Source organism: Ovis aries, chromosome 11, assembly GCF_016772045.2.
Source record: "Ovis aries strain OAR_USU_Benz2616 breed Rambouillet chromosome 11, ARS-UI_Ramb_v3.0, whole genome shotgun sequence".
Classification (NCBI taxonomy): domain Eukaryota; kingdom Metazoa; phylum Chordata; class Mammalia; order Artiodactyla; family Bovidae; genus Ovis; species Ovis aries.
In genome coordinates, this window is record NC_056064.1 from 17,855,228 (window position 1) to 17,873,152 (window position 17,925).

Sequence of the window (17,925 nt, forward strand, 5' to 3'; positions counted from 1 at the left end):
TCCAAGGAAGTCCCCTAATCCAGTTTTAAACTCGTTAAGTTGTTATTTTGATAGCTTTTTGGAAGGGAAAAGAGAGACTCACTTGGGGCCATGCCAAGAAAAACCTTAAGACTCACCTCAGAAGCTACTTTTTCCAAGAAACTTTCCCTGATAGCTTCTTCCTTCCACTTTACCTTTGGCTGGATTAGGCAGCAGGTTTCTGTGCTTCTACTTATTGCATTCAATGTATTAGAATACAAATTCCTGTATTTATCTTTGTACGATTCCCCCCAGTGGACTATGAAGACAAATCCTAGGTCTCATTCCTATTTTGATTCCCAACACTTGGCACAGAGCCAGACACATACCTTACACTCTTTAAACATTTTGTACATAGATATGTGCTTTTACTTGGCCATATTAACCAGAATTTGCACACTCCCTGTAAGGAAGACATTTCCATTATTGTCAATTTTTTAAAATGTAGCTCAGACGTTTCCAAAATTGCTAGTCTCCTAAATCAAATTTTAGTGGTTTTTGGCAATGACATGTACTTGGTGCATGGAGAAATATGGAAGATGTCATTTTCTCCCCAATATTATACCATTTTCTCTTGATAACCATCACTGTAGTTATTCTGGAATACACACTTCTCCCACTTGACTGATGTACTTGGCGGTGGTGGTTTAGTCACTAAGTCATGTCTGACTCTCGTGACCCCGTGGACTGTAGCCCACCGGGCTCCTCTGTCCATGGTATTACCCAGGCAAGAATACTGGAGTGGGTTGCCATTTCCTCCTCCAGGGGATCTTCCTGACCCAGGGATTGAACCCAGTTGAGATCTTCTGGAGGTTTTCTGAGTACCTGTTAACTTTCTTAACCTGAGCTCCATGGCCCTTACTTTGCTCAACTTCATCTCCCAATATATTTCAGTCCTTCCTCTCCAGTCACAGTGGTCTCCTCCTTCCTTACAGAATCCACTTGGATTCCTGCCAGCCTTATATATCCTTCCCCACTTAGTTTCGTCCTGCCTGGGGTGCCTCTCCTTACTCCTTTTTGTTTAGTTAATGCCTTGATTCATTCCACAGATACTTGTTGAGCATCTGTGGAGTGCCTGGCTAGTTTAGGATAATTTCCCACTTTCTCCAGAAGGGCTTTCCTTTTCTAAACTTCTCTAATCTCAAGTGTCATTTTACTTAGCACAAAACAGTATGGTAGCAAGAACATGCGAGTCTGGCCCAGGAAAATTGAAATCTAGCCTCTAGTACAGATTCATTGTGTAACCTTGAGGCAGTCTGTATCTGAGGGAAAGCAAGTCTACCACACTCGGCCAGGGGTCAGGAAACTACTGGCGGTGTGTGCTAAGTCACTTTAGTGGTGTCTGATTCTGCGACCCTATGGCCTGTAGCCCTCCAGTTTCCTCTGTCCATGGTCTAAATCTGATCTACCATCTGTTTTTATTGGGCTCCTGAATGAAGACTGTTTTTTACCTTTTAAAGTAGTTGAAAAAAGATGCAAAGTATATTTTGTGACACATGACAATTAGGTGAAATTCAAATTTGTGTCCCTAAGTATTATTTGCACATGGTCACGCCCACTTACTTACTACATTGCAACAGAGGCCTTATGGCCAGCCAAGCTCCACATTTTCACTACCTGGCTGGTACAGAAAAAGCTTGTCTTGGAATTCTGGCAGGATTTAGGTACCTACCCGGGGGGCCCACGCTTAGGCCTCTGTCTTGGCTCCTTTATTAGACTACGAGCTTCTGGGTGGCGGGTGATCCCTCTGAGCCTGGTGACTGGCTTATGGTAACCTCCTAAACCACTGGCCGCTGCAGGAATGCTCGTTCACTGACTCAATGGACATGAGTTTGAGTAAACTCTGGGAGTTGGTGATGGACAGGGAGGCCTGGCATGCTGCAATCCATGGGGTCACAAAGAGTCTGACTGAGCGACTGAACTGAATTGAAGACAATGATTTAAGAGCCATTGGGGTTGAAATCCCGACGGCTTGAGAAAATTGATTTCTCTCTCCGTCCCTCTCTTTCCTCCGCTGTGCAATAGAGGTGCAAGGAGGCCTGGTAGTGAAAAGCCAGAAGGCTATAAGTTGTGCGAAGCACTTCGCTAGGTGCGGTCGTTAATCTTTCGTTGGCTCCACCCGGGCTGGGAGGAACCACCTCGGGCCAGGTGCGGCGCAGGAGCACCGCCGGGCGGGAGGCGCAGGCGGCCCGCAGGCGGCGCTGGGACCCGGACGCGGGTCTCGCGCCGCCGTCAATCAAGGCCTCCGCGGGGCGGGGCGGGGCGGGGCTTCCGCCTGCGCTCCGCAGTACAGTGCCGCTCGGCGGCGCCTGGGACAGTCGGGAACCGCGCCCGCCGCCGCCGGCCGCGCGGCCGGACGAGGGGACGATGGAGCTGGAGCCCGAGCTGCTGCTGCAGGAGGCCCGCGAGAGCGTGGAGGCGGCGCAGAGCTACAGCCGGGAGCTGAGCCAGAGGCTGCAGGGTCTGCGGGAGGCGCGGAGGCAGGTCGGAGGGCCGCGCCCGCCGGGGCGCTGTGGGCCCCGAGGAGGGCGCGGGGTGCCCCGCCGTGGGCGAGCGTAGGGAAGGCTGCGAGGGGCGGGAGTGTCCGGACACTCTGCAGGGAGGAGGCAAGCGGCTCTGAAGGCGCAGGAGACTTGGCTGGGTGTGGGGAAGGGGGAGGTGGGCTCTGAGGGGGGTTGGGGGAGGGGGTCTTGAGAGGAAGAGACGCGTTTGGGGAATGGAGGGAGGGTGTGAGGTGTTTCCTAAGCTGTGTGGGGCGATGCTAGGGATGCGAAGGGCTGCGAGGTTGGGAGGAGTCCGGGGTCGCAGCAGAAACCGAGGGCGTCGCAGAGAGTGGTCAAGATTGCGAGAGTTGGGGGCGGTGGAGGTTCATTGGAAAACCTGCCTTATGGATGGAGATTGAGTTTAGAGAGCTCGAGGAAAATGTAGGGCAGTGAGTTGGGAGAGCGCAAACTGGAGGCAAAATGGACCGTGGAAGGGGAAGGACTAAAGAGAGGGACAGAGACGGGAGGAAGAGTTAACACTAAATGAATGGAATTACTGCCGGAAAGTAGTCTTTAATATCTCCTGTGATCGTGAATGCATTAAAAAAAAAAATCATTTAGCGAGATCCCATTCTAGTGAGTTTGGATTTTAAAGTGAAGCTGTGTGGAAAGGGCAAAGGAAAGAAAATGAAACCCTTGAGGGATGGGATACAAAAGCGTAGGGAAATGGAAAAACAGATTTAAAGAGAGACGTGTTGAGAGGAGAAGCTAAATATACTTCCAAGTGACAGCAGTTATCTGCTCCGTGGGGACCTGGTCCTCAAAGATATAGGAGAGCCACATGGTTTCTCCACACCCTGGAACGTATACGGAAAAAGATATAACCCTCGGCCAGTGTGTAGTAGGACAGATAATCCTCGAGCAACTTTTAAGTCAGGTGCTTAATAAGTGCTTCTTGAATCAGTGGGATTCCAGCTGAGTGGAATCATATGAGTGAGTGGCATTTTTCTTCATCACGCTTGTCACTAACCTATGTGGTCATCCTAGTAGCTCTCATGCTGCAAAGAATCTGAAAATTACAACTAGTTGAATAGTGCTGTGCTAACAGTGCTTTGGGGTATTCTCATCATTAAGGGTACTCAACCTGCTTGAGGTTTTATACATTTTAAAATTCTTGTAGGTTTTTAAAAACTTTATTTTCACTTTTGACTCTGCTAGGTCTTCATTGCTCTTGTGCTGAGTCTTCGTTGCCTTTGCGTGGGCTTTCTGTAGTTACAGCAAGTGGGGGCTGCTCTCTAGTTGCAGTATGCAGACTTCTCAGTTGCAGTGGCTTCTCATGTTGCATAGCCCTCTAGGGCCAGAGGGCTTCGGCAGTTGCAGCATGCAGACTCAGTAGTTGTGGCTTAGTTGCTCTGCTGCATGTGGGATCTTCTGAAGCAGGAATCGACCCAATGTCCTCTGCGTTGACTGGCAGATTGCAATCCACTCTGCCACCGTGCTGCTAAGTCACTTCAGTCGTGTCCGACTCTGTGCATTCCCATAGACAGCAGCCCACCAGGCTCCCCCGTCCCTGGGATTCTCCAGGCAAGAACACTGGAGTGGGTTGCCATTTCCTTCTCCAATGCATGAAAGTGAAAAGTGAAAGTGAAGTCGCTCAGTCCTATCCAACTCGTAGCGACCCCAGTCTCTTCTGTCCATGGTATTTTCCAGGCAAGAGTACTGGAGTAGGGTGCAATTGCCTTCTCCGTGTGCCACCGTGGAAGTCCTAAAGTTCTTATAGATTTTTAAATGAAGGCCAGGCATCATTTGTAGTTTAGTAGCAAATCTGAGAGGGAAATCTAGATATGGTGATCCTGACTTGATGAATACTTTTTAAGGCCTTCCAATACATTCATCTTGATTTTCACTTGGCAACATCTGTATTATTCTTTCTGCTATTGTGAAACAGAGGTTCTAAATCTAGGGTATGTTTAAAAAGAGATTTCAGCATCTCTTATTATATGATTAATGTTTCAGCCAGTTAAGATATTTTATGTATAAATGAGACTGTTGTTCAACTGTATCAACAATTAAGAAACAGTAGAGTTGATATTATCTTCCCTGATGGCTCAGTGGGTAAAGAATCTACCTTCAGGGCAAGAGACACAGAAGACACTGGTTCGATCCCTGGGTTGGGAAGTTCTCCTGAAGGAGGAAATGGTAACCCACTCCAGTATTACCTGGAGAATCCCATGGACAGAGGAGCCTGGTGTACTATACAGTCCATGGGGGGTCACAAAGAGTCGGACACGACTAAGCAACTAAACACACACAGAGAGCTGATATTAAATGAATGAATGAGCTTAGCACCTGGGAGTAGTACTTATTAATTTCTCATGTTTTACTGAACACATTAAAACAATTCAGTATGATCTCATTCTAAGTTTCCAAACCTACATTCTTTTAAGTTCCATGTCCAATAATTTAAATACGGGACACACTTCCCTATAATTTAGTGGAGTTTAGTATGGGGTTTTGTTTTGTTTTTGAGTTCCATTGTCTCAGGCTTGAAACAGAAAACACTAGGAGAACATCCGTTATGCTTAGGTTCTCAATAACATTGCCTTCCAAGTGGACTGAGTAATATGGTAGTTCTCTCATGTGACCTGAAATGTGTTTTGTGCCAGTGCCAGTTACAGTGGCTTCTGGTTCTATTGGGCTGGCCAAAAAGTTTGTAAGATTGTATGGAAAAACCTGAACAAACTTTCTCGTCAACCCAATAAAAGCTTTAATTCTGCCTCAGAGTTCATTCTAGTGGGTTGCACACGTTTGGATTTGGAGAATAAGTGCTCTATCAACTTGCAGTCTAAGGAGGATCTGTGTTACAAAAATGTTATCGAAATAAGCAGCTGCTTTTGTTTAGTGGTTGGGATATTTTTAGGGTTCCAGTCATTTTCAGAATAACTACATAAAATATATGGCTTTTCAGTCAAAGATTTTGTGTGGGGGTGAATGAGAGAGCAGAGAAAAAGGATGCTCCCTTCGTATATATATTTTTACTTGCTGATTTTACTTCCTTATAGGATTTTTTAAAATTGATGTATAATTTACAGACCATACAATCCATACCTTAAAATGTACAATTCAGCAGTTTTTAGTGTATTTGCAAAGTTGTGCAACCATCACCACGGTCTGTTTCCAGAACCTTTTATCACCCCAAAAAGGAAATGCTTTCTGTCTCTCTTTGGATTTGCCTATTTAGCACATGTCATAAAAATAAAACCATACTGAATGTGACCCCTTGCGACTGGCTTCTTTGACTTAGGCATAATGTTTTCAAGTTCATTCATGTGGTAGCATGTATCGATACTTTAGTTCTTTTTGTGACTGAGTAATATTTTGTGGATAAAGCACGTTTTATGTTTCCATCCATCAGCTGATAGACATTTGGGTTGATTTCACTTTTTGGCTATTATGAATAATGTTGCTGTGAACACTCATGGTTGAGTTTCCGTGTAGATATTTGTATATTTGAGAATATACTTAGAAATTGCTGGGTCATGTGGTAACTCTTTGTTTAACCTTCTCAAGAACTGTTGGCATACTTTTTATCTTTGTTTTTGTTTCTTACCCTTGAAAAAAATCTCTCATGAAATTTTTTGCCTCCTGTTAGGAAATCATGTCTGTGAATGTTTAGAAGGAACAAGAGTGACGTCTTTTACTGTCAATCTTTTAGAGTCAAAAACAACTGCCAGCATGCAGCAGTTTCTCCTCTTGTGGTTAAATTAATGAAGCCTTACCCTCTGTCTTCAGAGAAAAGGAAGTTCTGTGTAGGAATGAAGTGTAGTCAGTAACTTACTGTTTGAATGTGTTAAACACTAGAGACTGGTCTTCAGGAAATCAGATGATATTTACAGTCAACTTGGCCTCACTGATGTTGAAATCATTAAGAATAGTTCTATATAGCTCCCTGGAATCCTTGGTATTAAGATGTAAATGCCAAGGAAATCAACTCCCACCGTCTTTAAATACTTATCTGTTCATTCATTCAATGAATATGTAATGCGTGCCTCTTGTGGGTCAGAGATACTTCTAGGTCCTAGAAATACTGTGGTCAGGGAAACAGACCACTGCCCTCACAGATGTAACCTTTTCCTTCTGTGGCTAATCATTAGACTTCCGCCTCAAAACAAAACAAATAGAAATCTAAATTCTTGTGTATTCGTTTTCAGATTTCACTTCCATTGTGTTCTTCATCCCTTGTTCATTTCTACAGGCTTGACTTTCCTGCTTGTTGTGAGTAGAGATAGGTGATTAGGATGTCACGCAGTAGTGTCAGCTTGCCAGTCAGAGATGCCTCACGGAGTGACACCAGTGTGATGACATGGCCACAGTCCAGAGCCTCATCTTTAAGCATTGCAGGTCCAGAAACTCCATCTTTGTACATTATCAAAGCGGGGTTAGTTCGAGGTACTGGAGATGGTAGAAATACCGATACTCCAGTCCGTGTACAGTTAATAGTTCACTCCATAAAATAAATGTGTTGGCCATCATGTGCCTCTAATTAGTGTGATTCAGTGTCTCAGAGGGTGCTGTCAAGAGCAGATCCCTGCTCTTTCAGCATAATGGGCCAGATCCTGGTGTCTAAGATACTGTTTGGTGAGGACCCTGCCCAGCTCTGGCCAGTGGGTGTCCCTTTGATTATTGCTACTACACGCGTGGTCTGTGTCTGCAGTAGGGGCATCCTGACCTGAGAGCTGATGAGGAAGGCAGGAATCAGGCCCCACCCAGACCTCCTGAATAGTCATCTGTACTTTAACAGTATTGCTGGGTGTGATGTGTATGCTCATTAAACACTGAGACACAGGGCCTTGGAGTGTACCGTTAGCACTTCATCAGCTCTCTGCCGTTTTAACCCTTAGATGTGTTGTAAAATGTTGTGGTTTATCATCAAGATTTTTTTTTCTAATTCTATTTTTATTATTTGTTTTTGGCTGTGATGGGTCTTTATTGCTGGGAGGGCTCTTTAGTCCTGGGGAGTGGGAGCTACTCTTTAGTTGTGGTGCCCGGGCTTCTCACTGGTGGCTTCTCTTGTCTTGGAGTGGGCTCCAGTAACTCCAGCACGTGGGCTCAGGAGTTGCAGCTCCTGGGCTCCAGAGCACAGGCTCAATAGTTGTGGCGCCCAGGCTTCGTTGCAGCGTGGTATGTGGGATCTTCCCCGGTCAGGGATGGAACCCGTGTCTCCTGCATTGGCAGGTGGATTCTTTACCACTGAGCCACCAGGGAAGCCCTAGCCTCAAGATTAAAATGCTGTTTGAAATTACACGGGTTTGTTAGACAATTATACAATGTCAGACAAGTGATTAATTGAGAATCTCAAGCCAGCACTTATTTTAGCATGTCTTAAACATCTGTAATGCAACCGTTTGTCTCTCATGGTACTTTGTTTTCAGATATTTTTCTTTAAAAAGAATCTATTAGTTTTGGATCACAAAATATTGGAAAGACATAAAGGTGATGCCTGTGACCACTTGGCTGCACTTCCTTTCCATAAACTCTTTTTTTTTAAAATCCCAGACCTGTGCTGTCCAAGCATTCTCTCACATCCTAACAGATGCAGAGTATAGTATCCGACCACATGGAAACCTTAAGCACACACCTGCGGCAGTGTGGGATCCCTTGCAGTTAAGTCTTCCAGTTCACTTTTGCCAGTATTGCAACTGCGCTGGTTATTCCAACTGTGTCCTAAAGCTCATGAATGAATAGGTCCCAAATGATGCCTGCATAGCTCTCCACTTATTTTTTTTTTTTTGCCTCCACTTTTTAAAAGGCCTTTCTTAAACAGCTGGGCTTTCCAGGTGGCACAGTAGTAAAGAATACACCCGCCACTGCAGGAGATGCAAGAGACGTGGGTTCGATCCCTGGGTCGGGAAGATTCCCTGAAGTAGGAAAGTGGCAGCCCACTCCAGTATGCTTGCGTGGACAATTCCATGGACATGAGAAGCCTGGGAGGCTACAGTCCATGGACTGCAAAGAGTTGGACATGACTGAGCATGCATGCTTCTTAAACAGCAGTGACTAAGGCCCCTTTGCTATACCCACTCTTCTAAACCCCAGGCTGCCTGTGGCACCTGGATGGCAGCCCCAAGGGTCCCCCACATCGTAGGGTGGCGATGGAAGAAGGGCAGGCCAGGCCAAGCATGAAGAATAAATAGTCAATTTTACTGGGCTCAGACTAAAAATCCATGAGTCCTGAGGACCTCTGTGAGCTCGTCAGTTTTCTTCCTCTGTGTTCTTTTCAGCCCGCTTCCATAGCCTCAAGAGCTGCTGCTTTTTCCGACAGTGGATCTTGGCCTTCTCCTTTCGCTTCTCCTCCAGGGTGGCTGTTATCACCTGGTGGTACTTGCAGTCAACCTCATGAGCCAGACACCCTAGGTGTAGGCGAACTTCGGAATAGGCTTCAGACGTACAACATTGAGGGCAGCGGGACCCACCATCAGTTTTTTCTTTTCGTAGAGTGGCGGGATCCCGTCAAACACCTTGAGGCGGCCCGGAGCGGCTGGGCCACGCTTGGTCTTGTGGGCTGCCTGCCTTGCACTGTCTGCCAGATGATGTGTCTGGGGGCTCGGAAGTGGTCTGGGCCCCCAGAGGGGTTGGTGTTCATCTGCTTGCAGAGGAAGGCCAGGTACTTCCGGGTCCTTCTGTGGAAGCTGTCAGCAGTGTTGATGCCCTCACGGTGCAGGACCACAGCCTTCCGGTCCAGAAGCACCTGCTTGGCCACGACGGCTGCCTGGCGTTCCAGGAGATGGCCTCGGCCAGCGAGCCCCAGGACCTGCCCCTGCATCATCTTTAGGAGCCACCTGGGAAAGCTGTTTTCAAACTTTTAAATAGTTGATTTCAGCTAATTTTTTGAGGATCTTACTAGAAACCTTGATATTCCTAAGATACCTATACCAGGTTCTCCATAGATCATTATTCCCACAGGATTTGAAAACGTGTAGCATACTTAAGACTCAGTGTGGGGAACTCAGTGCAGGGAAAAATAAGTTATTTCAGAAAACAAGGGCAGAAAGTCTTAGTAGCTCAGCAAAGAAAAGAAAGCTATTACTGCTTCTTTTATCTCCCACTTCCCCTTCTGTTACCCATTTTCAAAAGTCCGAAACTCTGTTTGAAAATAATTTGTTACTGCGGTATTAAAATGTTCCTTTTGTGTCCTGTGTGCGTGTGTGCTCAGTTGTGTCAGACTCTTTGTGACCCTGCCTGGACTGTAGCCCACCAGGCTCCTCTGTCCTTGGAATTTTCCAGGCAAGCATACTGGAGTGGGTTGCCATTTCCTTCTCCAGGGGATCTTCCTGACCCTGGAATCGAACCCATGTACTCCTGCTTTGGCAGGCAGATTCTTTACCACTGAGCCACCTGGGAAATCCATTATTGTGTCCTAAGAAAAGGTTAAATCCCAAGCTGGAGAAACCTAAGAAGAAATGAAATAATTTGAAAATAACTCATAATTCTATTTACAGACAACCACTGTTAACATTTTGGTGTATCCTTCTAGACATATTATTTTGTCAAATTGAAAAACTACTGTATAGTAGTTTCGCAACTTTATATCTGCTTTTTTCGTTTGGCTAGTGTTATATCATAAGCATTTATTATGGCAGATTTCCCACGTACAGTCTAATTTTTAATCCAGAGGTGAATTAAAATTACCGAGGTACTTATAGAGCATTTGTTGGTAATAGGCTGAAAAGTATTGACTCAGATATGTCAAAATACAAAACAGAAGCAAAACTAAATAATCAACCACCAAGGGGAAAAAAGCTGCACATATATTTGTGTGCAAAAGACCACATATTTACATTGGCTTTTTAGTCATCTTTTCTCAAACAAGTCTTCACAAATTGTCTTTAAACACAGCATTCTGAAAGCTGCTTGTTGAGTCCAAACTCACTTGAAATATAGTAGGAAATGAGAGTTCATAAAAGCATTGGGAATTAATAATGTTAAACTCAGGGAGCTTAATTAAAAAGTGAGTGTCACAGAAGGGCCCAGTTTATTTCTGTCTAGGGTTTATTTTTTTCAAGATAGAGTGTGATGTAAATTTAACTTTGATAGAGAAGAACTGTTCTTATTACTAGAAACCTGGTAAATTATATGACTAATTTGTGATCTCAAAAGCCAAACAAATGTGGGACAGGCTTTGGAGTTTTTTTTGGACGGGGGGAGTCCACTGGGACCTGAGTTCGCTGACCCGAGATCGAACCCAGGCCCTGGCAGTGAAAGCACCAAGTCCAAACTACTGCACTCCCAGGGAATTCCCAGGACAGGCTTTTATTATTATTTTAAGAATAATTTATTAATATTTATTTATTCATTTGACTGCACCGGGTCTTCATTGTGCCATGTGGGATCTTTGATCTTTTCATTGCAGCCTATGGGATCTAGTTTCCTGACCAGGGATCAAACCCCGGGCCCCTGCATTGAGAGCACGCAGTCTTAGCCCCTGGATTACCTGCGAAGCCCCATGCTTTTCTTATTGAGGGATATCCATGAGTCATTTATATTTGTAGTCATTTTACTTTATTTGCATTTGCCCCCATTAGTCATAAGACCTTGAGACACTTAACTTTCCCAACGCCTCACTTTCCTATCTGTGCAATGAGGATAAGGATAGGACCTACTTTATTTGGCCACTGTGGGAATTAAAGGGAGAAATGTATTTCAAATGTTTAGCACAATGCCTGGGACTTACGAACTGCTTAATAAATGTTAGCTGTGGAACTAATACCATTATATTATTATTCAGGGTGACCTCCCCTACTTCTCCACTGGCAACTAATTCTTGAAACGTCTCCTCTCTCTTCCAGCAGAAAGGGCTTTTTGAGCTCTGATGGCAGTTTGTGGCTGTCCCACTTACATACGAACTTAATACTTTTTACTATAGTTACGCGAGCATGCAACTTTCTCCTTTCCTAGAATGACACAGTTTTCTGAGGTCAGGATCATGCTTTGTTCATCTTTATAACCTCAGTTCCTGGCACATACTAAAGCTCAATAAATATTGAATGAGTGCTGTTACGAACGTTCTGGGTGTACTTTTGCAGACATTCTTTTTAGATTGTTCGTGGCTTTGATTATATGCACCCTATTCACTAATGCAGATAGTCACGAATTAAACATTTGTTTTGTCATGATTTGGTTATTTGTTGCTACATAATAAACTATGTCAGAGCATAGTGGCTTAAAAGGCAGTCACTTGCTTAGTGTTCTGGGGGCTGAGTGGGGCCCAGCTGGGCAGTTCTCCCGATTTTGCTGGCAGCTCTTCTGTAATTGCAGTCAGATGGCAGCTGAGGCCGGAATGTTCAAGATGGAATATTTACTTACCTGTTTGGAGCCTAAAGTGGTAGCAGGGCTCAGCTGGAATGCTGGCGTGGCTGGGCCTGGCTACCAGGCCCTCTTTCTTCCTCCCACACCTCCCACTTTCCTCCCCCCTCAACTTGGTCTCTCAAGAAGGATAGCCATGCTTCATAAATGGCAGGACCCCTCAAAGTGCAGAATTTGCCAGGTCGTCTTAAGGCTGCGGCCTGGAGCCAGCACCGTTCAGCTCCACTCTGTAAGGATGCACGGCTGACTGCATTGCTAGTCACCGCCCAGCCTGTATTCTCAAGGAGGGGTCTCTACAAGGATCTGAGTGCCACAAGGCATAGTTTGTGGTTCCCTGGGGCCGTTAATGTAACAGACTGCCAAATCATATAGTAAAGTTTTCCTTTTAAAAGTTTAGTAAGCATTTTTAAAGAAAGCCTAATGAAAGAGAGACAAGAAGGAAATGTAGCAGTGCTTATGAGTCCATACGTAAAGCAGACAGTTCAGATTTTCTGCCGCTTGACTGGCTTTGTGATGTGGGCAAGTTCATCTCTCTGACTCCTATAGGTCACTCACCTACAGATGATTTCTTCATAGGGTTGAGGTAGAATTTAAGTGAGAACAGGGCTGTAAGTACCTGGTACACAGGTGTTGGGTAAGTGGGAGCGGCTGCTATGTTGTTATTATTGCCATTATTATTACTATTATTATTAATGACTTATGTCTTGATGTCAGTGTGAAGACAAATAGCTAATGCAGTACATTTCCTGTGAACCGAGAAGGAACATTTTGGTTAGCTTCTTCAATTTCAGTTGATTACTTTGTATCTTTGTCTTTTATTTTTGATGTGTATGTTCTTGTTAGCTAATGGTATTTAAAGCCAGCCTTTAATAATTTGTTTCCTATAAGCAAAACAATCGGGAGCATAAATTCTTAGATTATAGTTGGAGGATAAAAATTCTTTTCTTCTGTAGTCATGAAAATCCATGGTTTAGAGGAGATTCCAGTTACTTCATTTCCTGAAACACAAGCATGTTATGTTATAGACAGAGCTACTGTATATTGCCACTGAAGATCAGAGATGTCTAAAATCAGATTCTACACAGGCTTTTTGATATTTTAGTAGCTAAACTTTAGAGGAAAATCAATATCGGTCACTATTGTCTTGGAGGGCTGGGAAGTATCTTTTACTAGGCTTTTGTATGGCTTTGTACTGTTATATACGCTTATTGATTTTTTGAGAACCTCTGTTAAAACTTTAAAAGTTGCTTTGGAATTAGAATCAACTGCAGTGGAAAGTTTGTAAGTTTTAATGGTCTGTTATACTAGAAGTTTTAGTAGAAAATTGGTTCTGAATATTGTTAATCAATATAAATAATGTATATTGCATTTCCTTTCTGAGACCTTGAGTTGTATATCATTTGTATCCTTCTTAAATTTACTTTGTTACAAACTGTAATAGCTGTTTTGCCCTGAGTGGTTGTCTACCACACCTTTCTCTATGCAAGGACAAGAAATACACACTGAAGCAGGAAATGTCTTGAACCAATCACGTAACTTTACAGGTTTACCAGAATGCTTTAAAATGGGTTCTGGGGGACTTCCGTGGCAGTCCAGTGGTTAAGACTGTGCACTTCGAATGCATAGTGTGTGTGTTTGATCCCTGGTTGGGGAAGTAAGGTCCCACATGCCACATGGCCAAAAATGAAAAAATAATTTAAAAACAAACAAAATGGGGTCTGTACGCACTAAGCAGCTTGGTGCACTGGACAGACCGTGAACCTTTGAGTCATGCTATTTCTGGCACCAGGAGGCTGTGGGGAAGTTTTTTTGGCTTCTTTGAGCTTTTTCTTCAATGTAGACAACACAGACCCACCTCTCACAGTTGTTGGGATGAGTGAACGAGCTAACAGTGAGCCCACTGGGCCATGGTGTCACATCAAATACCAAGAAATTCACTCAGCAGTGAAGTCCACATTTTAAAATTAGTTGTATAAAAGCCCAAGGAATGACCTTGATTAGTTACATGATTCGATTAAAGGTGACTGTAGGTTTGAATTAAGAGCTATTTCTGGGAGAAGAAACTGGTGCCAAGGACGTGTCAAGTTTGAAACAGTGGTGGTCCAGAATTTATGAGCAAAAAGGAGTCACATTTACAATGAAATGACAGGAGGTGAGTTTGGAAATGGATTCTCCCTTCACTGGCCCTCTCACTGCTCTGTGTTTACACACTTCCTTTTTTTCTGAGGTTCTGAAACAAAGCAAAACGTAGTGGGGCTCTGCAGCAGCAGCAGGAGCTTTTGAATTCTTTCTAAAGAGGAAATTGACTTTACCTAACCAGTGCACTTCCTGTGTATGTGGTATCCGTTAGGGAGAGATACAGGACCTTGTTGGTACAGCACTCGACTGCAGAATTTCCTCTTGCTGGTGTGTGTGTGGGGGTGTTCGAACTGTATTTCAGAGCTTCAGTTTGTCGTCTTCATGTATCCTGGTATCTGTGAGGTCTGTGTGAATCACCTTGTTACCATCGCAGGTTCTGATCCAGTAATTCTGGGTAGGACCTGAGATTTTCCGTTTCTAACCATATTCCAGGTGAGATGTATCAAAATCCTAAGGCATTCTTTCCCTGGTTCTTTTTGAAAGGTCTTAAACACATACATGGGCTTCTCTAGTGGCTCAGAGGTTAAAGCGTCTGCCTGCAGTGCAGGAGACCTGGGTTCAATCCCTGGGGTCAGGAAGATCCCCTGGAGAAGGTAATGGCTACCCACTTTCCGGTATTCTTGCCTGGGAAATCCCATGGGCAGAGGAGCCTGGCAGGCTACAGTCCATGGGGTCACAAAGAGTCGGACACTACTGAGTGACTAACACTTACACAGAAACACATACACGATTAACTTAATTGTATTGAACAACACTTAGTTGCTAATTTTTATGTATGTTAGGGCCTGATTCTCGGGTACCTAATCCCACAGTTGGGTGATGTGCTAAAGCAAGGACATTTTTAATATAACCCTCTCGTTTTTTTAAACTTCAACTTGGATTTAGTTCTCTAGTAACTTTACAGAGATTAATAGCAATTAAACTTGTTAGAATTTCTTTGTTCTTTATGATTTAAGAAATTCTTTCGCTTACTGCGCAAACACCATTGTAACTTACATTAATGTTGAAAGGAGAAGAAATTGTTTCTACAATCTCCCCAGCCAATGAGACTATTTTTTCGCCTGTATTTCTTTGTAGCCCTTATGTGGGCATTTTTTGTTTTCACATGCTCGTGAACATTTCTGGGTAACTTGTTTGTTCTTAATGGTTTTGTTTATTTATTTTTGGGGCTGTGCTGGGTCTCCATTGCTATGGGCGCTTTTCTCTAGTTTTGGGGAGTGGGGCTACTCTGTAGTTACAGTGGTGGGCATCTCCATGCAGTAGTTTCTCTCGTTGCTGAGCGCAGGTTCTAGGGCCCATGGGCTTCAGTGGCTCCCAGGCTCTAGAGCACAGCCTCAGTAGTTGTGACAAACAGGCTTCATTGCTCTGCAACACGTAGGATCTCCCCTAATCAGGGATTGAACCTGTGTCTCCTGCATTGGTAGGCGGATTCTTTACCCCTGAGCCACCAGGGAAACCCCTGGGCAACAATTTTGTATTCTGGTTTTCAATTTTAGTGTTAGAGAATAAATAGAAAGTTTTCAAAATTTCTCTGTTACCTGTTGAAATATTGGGCTTTATCCATATTTTGATACATTCTTTTCTTGGTGGATTTCTTGTAGCCTTCAAATGCTCTTCCTAAGATCAAGTTAGCAAAGGGTTAGGGTAATAAACATAATATGTCTTAGGAAATTAATATGATAATATTTGGAAAGTACAGTATGAACTTGGTTATGAAGATGGTTAGATAGCATCACTAACTCAAAGGACAGGGATTTGAGCAAACTCTAGGAGATAGTGAGGACAGGAGAGCCAGCATGTTGCAGGTCATGGGGTTGCAAAGAGTTGGACACGACTTAGTGGCTGAACAACAACAAAGTGTGAGTTTGGTTTAATGCAGCTGACTAGTGTATAGTTAGAATTTTCCTGTTAAGTGAGAAAAGGTGAATTGTGTGTTATCTATATGCTTAAAAAGAAAATCTGGTGTCTGTAAAGACAGCTGACTGGTTTTCAGAATATCTGTGAGATGTAAGGATTTTTCTGTCATATCTCTTAGAACAATCATTCTTAATCTGGGCTCTGTGGACTGAGGGTAGTGTGTCTCAAAGCATGGGCTGCATAGTCACAGATGTGCTTGTGAAAAAGGAGGACTCTGCCTGTACGTTCCCCTGACCCCTTCTCCAAGCTAGTTCTGGGGTGGAGCCTTGCCATCTAAACTATAACAGGTTGTCTGATACGTGATTCTTCCGCAAACCAAGTTTCAGAATTACTGCTCTGGGCAAGCCATAGTTGGGATCTGAGGGACTTTGTAATCTCTGATATTGAATCAGTTTCTTTTTGGTAGGGATTATTCATTTTTTCTGGAAAGGTCTATAAACCTCTCATTGAAATTCACAAGGGACCATGACTCAAAGGATGACGTCATTGTCCCAGAGGCGTGCTTTGAACATCTTCTGCTTCCTGTGAACCTTTTGGATTGTAAATAAATTCTTAGTTTTTTTTATTTTTACCATCATGAGGGCATTTTGTCCACATTGATTTTTTGTTGTTGTTGTGCTTTTTTAAGCTATCATTTCTTTTCTACTTTTCAGTGAAATGAATTTTTTTTGCAGGGGGGAGGGTGGGCCTCATGGCATGTGGGATCTTAGTTCCCTGACCAGGGATCAAACCCATGCCCCCTGCAGTGGAAGCATAGAGTCTTAACCACTGGACTGTCTGGGAAGTTCCAGTAAAGTGAATTTTAATCTCTTCCTAATCTAGTTTTTTTCTTTGGCACTGAAACATTACTATTTCCAAAAACTGCTCTGTGCAGATAATATTATTGCTAATGTTTATTTATTGAAAGCAACAATGTGCCGATTATTTTACCAAGTGCAGGACATAGACTATTTAATCCACAAGCAGCTCCATCAGGCGAGCATAATTATCCTCATTTGATGAATAAGGGCATTGAGGCATGGCGTGTTTAATCATTAATAACTTAATCCTATTGACACAGTCTGTGACTGATGGGACCAGGGTTGAGGCTGTTCTGTCTCATCTGAAGGCAAACACTACGCAAGTCTGCACAGATGAATCACATTTGGTTTACCAGTGACTGGAAGGTGATATTGGGGTAGTGCCTTGAGATTATTTTGGGTGATGCCTGCGGATCAGCCTTTCCTATAGATTCTGAGTTTTTATGTTATTTCGTTTCAGATCAAGGAGAGTGCATCCCAGACAAGAGATGTCCTCAAACAGCATTTTAATGATTTAAAGGGAACGCTTGCAAAGCTCCTGGATGAGCGATTGGTGACCCTCTTGCAAGAAGTGGACACCATTGAGCAGGAGACCATCAAACCACTAGATGACTGCCAGAAGCTGATAGAACACGGAGTTAACACCGCAGAGGACTTAGCCCAAGAAGGTGGGAGTCCAGGGAGCCTGTTAAATGCGGCCCATTCAGGTCGACGTTGTGCTGGTTTCCCAGGGCACCAGCAGGCTTCCTGCCGTCCCTGGGTGCTTAGGCTGTTCGAACCTTGGGAAAGTTTTTGATAATAGGATAACAGGGGTACAGTGAGGTATCCTAGGGTAAGTTGCAATTCATGTACTAATTATAGTAATTTACAGAACACAGAGTAAATGATCTTTCTTATGGTTCTGTGATAACAGTCTCTCATTCATGGTTAACAGCAATTTTGCGCTCATTTTGAATCTGTTCACATAGTTTTCAGAGTGTTGATGGTTTATAGGATTTAATTCCATTGTTATTTTTAGAGGGTTAAGGAGTAGGATTGGTGTTTACTCCTGAGATTGTAGTGGTTATATTCCTGAATGTAGTCAGTTACTTTGGTTAAAGCGTGCCCGGTTCTTCCGTTGCTAACTTCCTGCCTCCATGTCTGTCTACCTTCCTTCCTTCCCTCCTGTAGGTCTTTGTCAGGTACATTAAATAAAAAGGTACTAG

At 43.8% G+C, this 17,925-nt stretch overlaps 1 protein-coding gene and 1 pseudogene across 1 annotated transcript in view; one reads left to right on the top strand and one right to left on the bottom strand.

Moving 5' to 3' along the window:
* Positions 1–2,307: 2,307 nt before the first annotated feature.
* Positions 2,308–17,925, top strand: part of CRLF3 (cytokine receptor like factor 3) — a 41,860-nt gene continuing 26,242 nt past the window's right edge. Inside the window, exons 1-2 of the mRNA XM_027975271.2 lie at positions 2,308–2,502; positions 17,181–17,388. Coding sequence (XP_027831072.1) covers positions 2,386–2,502; positions 17,181–17,388 — 325 coding nt within the window. The 5' untranslated portion in view covers positions 2,308–2,385. The remainder of the gene's footprint in view (positions 2,503–17,180; positions 17,389–17,925) is intronic.
* Positions 8,682–9,327, bottom strand: LOC114116909 (large ribosomal subunit protein uL13-like; annotated as a pseudogene).